The sequence below is a fragment of the Lissotriton vulgaris genome, chromosome 7 (genome assembly GCF_964263255.1).
Source record: "Lissotriton vulgaris chromosome 7, aLisVul1.2, whole genome shotgun sequence".
In the NCBI taxonomy this organism is placed as follows: Eukaryota; Metazoa; Chordata; class Amphibia; order Caudata; family Salamandridae; genus Lissotriton; species Lissotriton vulgaris.
Window position 1 is genome coordinate 174,643,826 of NC_141695.1, and position 10,798 is coordinate 174,654,623.

The 10,798-nt window shown below is 45.8% G+C and overlaps 1 protein-coding gene across 1 annotated transcript in view; it reads left to right on the plus strand.

Moving 5' to 3' along the window:
- The window catches only part of LOC147701121 (putative G protein-coupled receptor 33), a 371,578-nt gene extending 362,196 nt beyond the window's left edge, over positions 1-9,382 (plus strand). Inside the window, exon 2 of the mRNA XM_086928583.1 lies at positions 7,778-9,382. Within this exon, the coding sequence (XP_086784709.1) occupies positions 7,784-8,758 (975 nt within the window). The 5' untranslated portion in view covers positions 7,778-7,783 and the 3' untranslated portion in view covers positions 8,759-9,382. The remainder of the gene's footprint in view (positions 1-7,777) is intronic.
- The last annotated feature ends 1,416 nt before the right edge of the window (positions 9,383-10,798 follow it).

Genomic DNA, 10,798 nt, shown 5'->3' on the forward strand with positions numbered 1-10,798 from the left:
AAATAATCAATAAAAATATAAAAACAATAGGAACAGCTATTAAAGGAGGATTATAATATCACATAAAAGCAATAGCCCTGTTCTTAATGGCACATTCAATGTAAACAGCAAAGGTGTTATTTGACTCGGGTGTAGGACCCCATGTGACGCTGCACTTCCATGGTAAAATTTGGGTATGCTGCTATCTTGGCATTCTCAAAAGTCCATGGACCCTTGGTACGGAAAGGCTGCAAGAGCAGGTCATGGTCCAGGTAATTGAGGAGATGCGCTACGATGGGGCACGGAGGAGCTCCCAGGAGGGGGGTCGTCCCAGAGACCAGCGTACCCTCTCTATCGAGAAGAAGTGTGGTGCCTTGCCCTCCAGGATGTCCTGCATCAGCCATTCTTCCAAAAACAGCTTCACACTGGGGCCCTCTGAGCGTTTGCGGAAGCCCATCAGGCGAATGATGTTGTGTCTAGATCTGCCTTTAGCGTCTTCTGATCTGCGGTGTTACAAGGCGACCTCAGCTTCCACCTTGCACAGTAGCTCTGAGGTTGAGAGGTGCAGAACAGCCAGCGCAGACTGGGTTCCTTCCACTTGATCCAAGAGCTTACAGAGGTCGGCACGCAATAATTTCACTTCCACAGTGACTGATTTGATGAGCGCTTCCAGGGAGGTCTTAATGTCCAAAATGGCCTGTAGTACTTTATCATATTGCACAGAATGTGCCTGGAGGGTCTTTTTGAGCTGTTAGATGCTACTAAGGGTCTCGGCCACTATCACCAGTTCCATTTCAGCATCAGCCCTGCCTGTGTAAAATATTTTGGTACCCTTCATTTTCTCAATGTCCGTGGGGTAATATTAGCCGGGGGGGGGGGGGGGGGGGGGGGGAGTCTGCACCACGAAAATGTAGCCTGCTCCCCTCTTTGTTTGGTCAGAGGGTCCACCCGAGCTGCGGGCTGTTGAGGATCAGGTTGCACACTGTGTTTCACCTTCGTGGGGAAGTACTTTACCCAGATGCTACAGGTCACACGGTCAGCCTGCCACGTTGCGAAAATTAAGGGGGTGGCCCAGGGGACAGGTGTGAAGTGCAGCCAGTGTTGGTGAGCAGGCAAGAGGGTAAAGAGGTCTGGCAGAAGTTGTCCCCGGGGAGAGTGGCAAGGGATATAAACAGGTGTAGTCCGGTTTGCTGGGGGGTGCTGAGCGACTTGCATTGAAAAGGAGCGAGGTCCTCAGCAAGTGAGTGGGCCAGAGTCAGGGTTGGCAGCGTGCAGCAGGTCAGGCAGGCTCATGAGTGTCTTTTCTTGAGCACCTTCAATGTGCCTGCGCCCACCTCCCCATCAAAGTGAGTGAATGAGGGAGGGACAATCACTAGTTCCCTGCAGCTCTCCAAGCCAGGTCAAATTGGGTGCCTTAAGTCTGTACCAGAGCCAGGAGCTTCAACTGATTTGGGCCCCCTCGAGTGGAGAGCTGCGAGCAACAGCTTGATGAAGGCAATTGATGGGTGCAGGGTGCACCCCCCCTCAGGTGTCAGAAGGGTCTTCTGTTCAACAGAGGTTCATCAGATGTTGTCCAGTAGGTAGGAGGAGGGAGGCACCCCGCAGATCCAGGTGGAAGGCGTAGTGTGGCTGCACACGGCCAAGGACAAAAGAAAGGTAAAAGTCTGCGAGTGCTACTGCACCCAAAAGGCACTGTGGCATGGAGAAGAGCACCGCAAGTGTGGTCCTCCAAGAGCAGGTCCCGACCACTGAAGGTGCAATGGTGTGCAGTTGCCCCCCATGGCATCAGGCTTCTGGTAGTCAGCAATACCAGGCGGAGGCAGTCAGGTCTTCCAGCTCCTACGTGGCAATAGTCAATGGGGAACACTGTGGTCCACTCCACGCAGCAGCACCTCCTTGTGTGTGCATGCAGGGGCTGAGGGCAGGGCCACCCACATTGACCAGGACCCACAGGATTTAATATCATCGGCCATGAGCACCTGCTCCCCGGTGGGTGAGGCGGCAAAAAATGGGCTCCCAGCACTGGAGGGGCTCCCAGATGGACCACATGCTCTTGTGGATAGATGGATGTGGTGCCTGCACTCCTCCACCAGGCACCTCCGCGCTCAGGCGCTGTGAGAGGCTGGCCTGATATATGATGTCCACTAATGCAAGTGAGCACCCTGCACCAGTGCAGACAACCCTTATGGTGACTTAAGAGTTCTTAGACAACATTAGAAAGTTCTCTAAGTGGTAGGCGTGGAGAGCAGGCTTCAGGCTTAGTCCGGAAAGAGTGTAAAGCAGCTTGTTTTACCAGAATGTAATCTTATAGACTATAAGATATAGTATAGGAACAAGTGAAAAAGAACCGCACAATGTATTTATAAAAATATATATTTATTATATAACACTCACTAATTCATACAAATATCTCCTACCTGAAGATATACACAATGCACACAATACTTTGCATCGAAATCAAGTAAATAGCAGAGAATGCACAGTCGACCCCATGGGGGGAACAAACCAAAAACTAAGAAAGTGATATAAGAACCACAACTTGTGTCAGGAGAATTTTGAGAGGACGTAGAAGTGCTGGGAACCAAAGAACCCACCCAAGGTAAGTAGATAGGGACCCCACAGAGAGTGTGTGCACTGTGAGTACACGACTGAGATCTTTGTACAACTCTATGTGGAAGTCGAGGTTGGATTTTTACAAATTAAGGACCCTTACCAGTGGACTCTGAAGAAACTCAGTAGAAGATAGAAGGTTAGAGAGCCACCCCACACATGAATACCCTATTACACTTGTTACCTACACCAGGGAAGCCGGGTGCATAGGTGTGATGTAGTGTTGGAAACCGCCGTTGAACCCAATAGAGGACTTCAAGAAAGTGCCGCTGCTGGTAGAGGAGAAAGTGTCCGGTAGAAACTGAAGGTAGATTCTAGTTGGGAAGAACCTGCAACCAGAGAGGACTGAATCTATGTCACTCAGGATTGACCAGGAGACTTTGACAATGAGTGCCCTCCGATGACGGCTGTTGCAGGAGAGATGACAATGACCTTGATTCTACAGCTGATAGGACCAGGCGACACTGAGGACGACCAAGATTCCAACATGTTTGATACTAAATTTCGAGATGGTCATTGAATATTTACGCAGTGCCCCTCTATATAGTATATGGCTCCTTCACTTACAACCCAGGAGAATGGACTCCAAAGGCTGTAGGGGTGCCCTGCTCAGGCAGGGGCAACCTCACATTTATAACCAAGCACCCTGTCTTCAGAATTGCAAAGGCCTGCTAGAGGGTGACTTATAGGTTTTAAGTCCAGCAACCCCAGATATAGGAAACGTATATCTTTAGTAAGCGGTGCTAGCACCAGCTTACACAGGCTACAATGAAAGGCCTGTAGTTCCATTTTGAATGGTCTCCCATGGGTGGCATATTTCATGCTTCAGCCCATGGGGGACCTCTGGGTTACCTATGCCCTTGGTATCATATACTAGAGACTGGTAAGGGTATCCTAGTATCCAATCTGGGATGCACTTAAATACTTAACATAATAATTTAAGGGAGATAGCAGATAGGCTGAGGTCCTGGTTAGCAGGATACGAGTCTGACTAGTTAATAACTGTGAGAAAGTGCCCTCTTTCTGCATGGTTGCCCCCCCATTTAGCTGAGTTACTGATGTACTTTGACTGAGTGTGCCCTGGTTTCTGCTAATCAGGTTCCCAGTGCCTATTTTCTTTCCCTAAAACTGCATTGAAGCCTAAACCCAATCAGCATCCCTGGCCACAGGTCAGCCGCTATTAAATGGTACACAGGCACCCAGGGCACTGTGACCTGAGAAGGCCTCTAATAGCTGCCACACTTATTGCGCCACCCCTAGAGGCCCTGTACCCTGACACTCACACACTGCCTTTGCAGGCTGCGTGTCGTTGTGCAGAACAAAGTGAAGATTCGACATGGCACATATCCTTGTGTGCCATGCCTACAACTCACTGCCCTGGCATAGCTCAGTCACCCCTCTAGCTGGGTACGCTATGCCAGTGGTGAGGGTATGGGTGCATGAGCCCTGTACCCCTACAACGTCCAAGTCCATTCTTAGACATTGTACGTGCAGTGCTGCCATAAAGAGTATATAGTGCTGGGAGATTGTCATTACAAACTCCACAGCACCATAATGGCTACACTGAAAACTGAGAAGTTTGGTATCAAACTTCCCAGCAAATTAAACCCACACTGAAGCCAGTGTGGGGTTTAATGAAATATTTACACAGAGGGCATCTTAGAGATGCCCCTTGAAAACTAATCTACCACTAGAGTCCAGGCTGAGTGGCTTGTTTCAGCTGCCACCACAGACATGTTTCTGGACCCCTGGGTCGAGAGCCTGCTGCTCTCTGGGGCCTGAAACAATGTGCATCGTGGGATGAGTTACCAAGTCTACTCCCCCAGGATGGGCAGGGATCACAAAGAGGAAGCTTCAAAAGCTTGACACCTTTGTGAGTTTCCCTAGGCCACTTGCTGCTCTTAAAAACTGATCCCCACTGGTTCCGATCCCCACTTTGGGCAGGAGAACCAGCGGGAAAAACAAGTGAGGAAGAGATGTGTGCCCCCCTCTGCCAACTCCACCCCTCAGGTGGGGGAGGCAAGGTGAAGCACATCTCTCAGTCCATGCCATCTTGAAGATGAGCGGACTCAGCCAACCAGGGACAGGCTCATGCCCCCTCCCACTGGAGGGTGGCATAATAGGGGATGGCCCACCCCAGCTGAGGGACTTATTGGTCCCTGACTTTTACCTGCTTGTAACTCCCCTAAATCGAGTATTTAGGGGCACCCCTGAACCTTGCTTCCTCAGACAAGGAGAATATACAAGAAAAAGAAGAAAAAGGACTGAACAGTCATACCGCATCTAACAAGAGGAAGACGCCCACTGACTTGGCCTCAGCACTACCAGCCTGTCTCCCCCTCGAACCTGCTCCTGTGAAATCCCCGTGAGTCCTGCAGCCAGCAACCTCGAAAACCCCAGAGGACCTGCCTGCCTTCAACTGCAAAAGACTTTGTCTCCCTTGAACACTGGATTTGTTCATCTGCAACCTCTGGCTCGGGCCGAACACCGCAAATCTGCCCCACTTTGCACCCGTCCTCCAAGGCCCGAGTTCAAGTGGGCAAACACCACAAGGAGGTCACCCCGGCAATCCTGACCCGAGATCCGGTGACCCCTGACCTGCCTCAAGCCTCCAGGCAATGCCTGCAGCCTAAATCCAGAAGGTCACCCCAAACGCCACCAAGAGTTGGTAAGAAGATCCAACTCCAAAAGGCACCCGTGCACCCGAAGCCCCACGGCCTTGTGTGCCCAAACCAACAGTGCCTAATCAGCCCCTAACTTCCCAACTTACCACTGGAAATGGTGGTCGCACCCAGAAGACCTTCGTTCCCAAGACCGATTACTTACCTGGTAACCGTTAACTTAATTTCTCTCCATAGGAACCTATTGACTGTTTTTCCGTTGAAAATTTTTCTATGTGTGGAGTGGATTTGTATCGAAACCTGAAAAATAACAATTATGCAAAACTGACTTTACTCACCTTTTCTCTAGGAAATGTCCCAGTGTGATATGTAGGCATATCACACTGAGTAGAAAAAATTATCTAGAAAGAATCTCAAAAGTAACGTAAAAGTAACTTACCTGTAATTTTCACTGCAAGATTGATACAAAGTATATGTACAGCATTCTACAGTATTGCATTACCAGTAATTCAAACTGTAACCCCTTCAAAGTGCATTTACAAATTGCATTTCAAACTGTATATTTACTGCAAAGTATTTATCAACTTACCTGTGCCAGGCTTCGTTGGTTCTAGAAAATAAAATAACTAAAAGAATATTTTTATACACAAACAATTGGTCTGAAGTTCAGTCTTTGAGTGTGTGAATTCATTTGCTGACTGAGTGTACACAACAAATGCTTAACATTGTCCTCTGATACTGCCTTACTGCTCGACCACACTACCACAAATAGAGACTGAGGTGCTATCTAACTTTACCTCTGCCTACATTTGGGGATCCACTGGACTTTGTGCACACTATACCTCACTTTCATATAGTATATGCAGAGCCAACTTCCTACAATAACATCTTAGCACCAGCCAAAAAATGGGATAACAATGCAGAAGGATCCTACCTTCCTACAGGCACCATCCTTGAACAGGTAGCCCTACCCACCTGAAGCCCAGCCGCTAGCCTCAGCACCGATGGTCCGCAGGAAAGCCTCACTCCCTCAGGGCGTCGGATATCAGCAGGACACAGAGCACCTCTCACAACTTTGCGGCAGGCGGGGTGGCCATCTTGGGCCCATGCACACCTTGCATTCTAGACTCAGTCCTACAAAGCTTGTTCACTAGAGCGTGGCAGGCATCCCTCAGCCGACCACCTTGCATGTAGACCCAGCTGGGCAGGGTGCAAAGCAGGTTGCATGGCACCTCGGTGCCCAGCGCAGTCAGGGAGTCATCAGATGGCGTGGAAGGGCCGCTGGAGCACTTAGGCGTACCCGTTGTAGGATGTGAGGCAGGATGGACGGATTAGGCTCTGGATAATTTTTGGGCCTTACACGGAGCTCCAACTCACACATCTGCCTTTGTTGCCATCTAGGCCACACACCCGGTCCAATACACTCTTGTTATAATTTCCCATAGAAACTGGAGCCATTTCAATTAGCACTAAATTCTAAATGGGCATTTGGAACATTTAGACCTAAATTATTTGTAAGTGTTTCCTTTCAAACAAATTGCATAAATGGATGTTTTCTATTGAATGTGGGGGTCATTATACATTTATAATTATTTTGCAATTATAGTTAGAGAGACCAATTTTCAGGAACTTACAGGAACATGTTAGAAAAACACATTTTTGCATTCAAATTCTAGAGATCTAGAGATCTGGAATTTGCCTAAAGTTTTCACTTGGGACTACAAGTAGCTCATCATATGAAATGATCTCATCTTTGCCTCTTAACTGAACATATTCTCAGGACACACAGAGGGCCAGATGTATCAATATAGGATGTTGCGATTCCATAATAGCGAAATTTACCAATTCGCTATTGTGGATTTGCAATAAACAATGTATGTATGTCTCGCAATAATAATTGCGATTCCTACATATTCCTTATTTGTGACTCACAATTTGCGAGTCGCAAATAAGGAACGGCTTCCCATTCATTCCTGTGGGCATAGAGGCCAATAGGGATGAATGACCATTGCATGCGCAATTTGTGAGTACCCAATAGGTACACGTAAATTGGGCATGCAATTGCAAGGGTGTCAAATGGACACCCTGTTGCACCCCTGAAATGTGCAAGTGTGCACACGTGGTGCACAAACATGCCCTACGAGCATGTATGTACGCCAAATGGCACCTTGAAAATGCAAAAAAATGTGCATTTTTCATGGAATTTGCATATTACTACCAACTTGAAGTTGCAGAGTAATTTGCGATTCCTTAAAGTTAGGTCGCAAATTTTATTTGCTTCCTGTATTTCATTTAAGAATCACAAATTGCGATTCCTTAAATGCAATAGCAAAATAGGGCATCGCAATTTTTGAGATTCCCTATTTTGCGAATGCCTTTTGGGATGATACATCCCAAAAGGCTTTTTCCCGTTAGCAAACGTTTGTGAACGGGAAAACCGCTTGATACATCTGGCTCGGTCTGTCTCAGGTTCCATAATTTAAACTGTTGTGAAGCAATGTGCTTTGTCCCATTCTCTAGGTTTTTACCTGCTGCCTAATTCTTCTCATTTGTCTCTTCTCTCCCAGGGCATTATGGTTCCACATAATAGGACCGACTCTTCGATGAATTTGTCTTCTGAGGAGAAATACAAAAATACAGTGAACTTGGTATCATCTGTGTTTCTTTTCTTTACTGCTTTCATTGGTATTTTTGGAAACTTTCTTTTCCTATGGACTTTGAGATTCAGGATGACGAAGACTGTCAACACCGTATGGTTTTTCAGCTTGGTTTTGTCCTGTTGGACAGTCTCAATGATCATGCCAATCCTTGGGGGGGTTGTTTTGCTTGATTTCCACTGGCCTTTTGGCAAAGCGATGTGTAAAGTGGTGAACACGCTGATGTCTCTCTGTATGTACGCTGCAGTGTTCATCTTGACCATCATTAGCCTAGACCGATACATCCTGGTTCTCCACCCAATCTGGGCCAGGCGTTACAGGACCCCCCGACGGGCTACAATCATCAGCTATTCCATCTGGAGCGCAGCTATTATGTTAAGTGCACCATATTTGTTTTTTCGAGAACTCAAGCTTGATGACAAGAATAAAACCGTCTGTACCAACAATTACTTATTTTCTGATGACTGGAAAACTACAGAAGTAAAAACCAGAAGAGATAAAATCCAACTCTACCTATTTTTATTCAGGATTTTAGTTGCATTTGTGTTACCATTAGGGGTCATCACTTCCTGCTATGTCAGCATAGCCTTCAAGGTGAATGTGAGAAGCATTTCAAGATCAAGTAAATTAATTAAAGTGATAATGGTCTCTGTGGTGTCATTCTTCGTGGGTTGGACACCATACCACCTGCTCCATTGTTTAAATCTCTTCGAAGGATCTGTCCCAGAGTTACTGATACAAGCAAGTATGTTGGTGGCCATCATTACATCATGTGTCAATTCCTGCTTCACTCCAATCTTTTATATTTTCATTGGTGACAACTTTAAGGCAATTTTTAAAAAATCACTTTTACACCTGATCGAGTCTGCATTCCACGAAGAAGTCGAATGAACTGTGGTTCTCAAAACAGACCAGATGAGTCTCAAAGCATGCAAAGGGGAATTGTCTATAAAAGCATTGAAGAGAACTTGCAACAGCTTACCCTGCTTGAAATATTGGTAATTGCGACGTGTGCCCCCCTCGTGAAACTATGTAACCCAGACCTGCCTCAGACATTGATTCAATTTCTCCTAAAAAAAGAGCAATATTGGATAGGCACTTGTCCATTGTTTCACTCCTTGATTTACATGTTGCCTTACCGCTTTGCCCACATTGCAACTTGCTTTTTCCTCACCAAAGCTTTACAAAGCAATCCATGACTTTCTTTGATACTTCTTCCCTTGCCCCATCCACTCCAAAGGTCGCTGAAATCATTGAAGGCCTCATTTAGAGGGTGCAAGGAACTGCCAATCCTCCACTTTCAGGAGGATAGACTAAATGTGAACTAGAGCCCACCCTGGGGAAGACTTTCCCCCACATTGCTATCCAGAAGGAGGATGAAATTCAGCAGTTGGACTCCACCACATATTTAGAGTTTTAACCAGAAGTCAGATGATTTCAGGTCCCTGTGAACTCTAAACAAGGCTCTCATTCTCTTCTCCAAAGATCTGCATTGCCACACCTTTGAATCCAATTGTTATAATATATATATATATATATATATATATATATATATATATATAATATATATATATATATATATATCATACACACAATGCTTTGAAGTCCCCACATTACTTGAAGTTTAATGCTCTCTTATTTTCATTACAATATTTTCCACTCTAATTTTTGTTTTTTCTAACTTCCTTTGTTGTACCAAACAAGGGAGTTCTTCATCTTCCATCACTTAGTTTGCTGTATCTCCGCCCAGAATCTTCTCCCCTCCTCTAATCCGGGTCTTCTTCCTAATATTTAAGAAACAAGACCCACCAAGTTTCCACGGTGCGACATCACTGCGTAAGATAATAAGCTATGGTCTATAATCGTTATCCTCACCCCACTTACCAATTTTGACAATCAGTGTATTTTTTCCTTCCAGGCGCAACATTTCCTCCAGAAACTCCTCATTTTGATTTTCTGGCCCACCCTGCTGCACTGCGCTTTTATACATCACACAGACGTGCCCACCTCTGCACACAATTTTTTATTCATCATTGTGAACACTTCTTGCAGTCCTATACCAATTAGTGTGATCCCTATATCAACATTCTGGTATTACAGATTGAATGGAAAGCTCTCTTCAGTGACCAGTGGGCAGTAACTCTCACACTGTCCAAGTCAGCCATTATCTCTCCAACTGAGTGAATGCCTACAGACAGGAGGAACTTTCCTTCTATCACCTAATCTTTCTCTTACAGGGAATTTAGAAAAAAAAACATGTTTGAATATTACATGTGTGCCCCCACTCTGCATTTCTCACTCGTCAACTCTCATTACCTTGTTAGTATTTGCAATCAATATCTATGTACAGTAAGTCAGCTACATTGTCTGCTACATAAATAAACTTGACTCTTAAATAACCTATCACTAATCGCCAGTCTTTTTTGTTGAGTGTGTGTTATTTTAGTAAAACAATTAGAGATTAGACATGTGAATGTGCCAGCTGGAATCCTTTCATGTTTGAGGACAGATGATGCCCCCTAGGGGGGGGGAGGTGCCATCCTACAGTTTCCATTATATGATCAGTTTCTAAACTCAAGACTATGCCTCAGATTGTTTTTCAAACTTTACACTAAAAACCTTTTTTAATGAGTAACACCAGACTGCAGTGTCAGTCAGTGGGGAACAAGCCTCATCAAAATGATTGGAGCCAGATTACAATCCATGGTGCCGATGGCAGGACAGTGTCTGCCCCTCGAGTGCCATAGGATGATGCTGATTGATGCCAGGGCGACTTTTGCAATTGCATTTTTTGATTAAATTGCATTACGTTTATGCCGGCGCAAGTTTTTTACTAATATTTGCCACACTTTGAGAGCTTACCACTGGACTAAAATATTTTTCCTCTGATCAGTCAGTGTAAATGTTGGGGCAATGGGGCTTTGCGGGGGT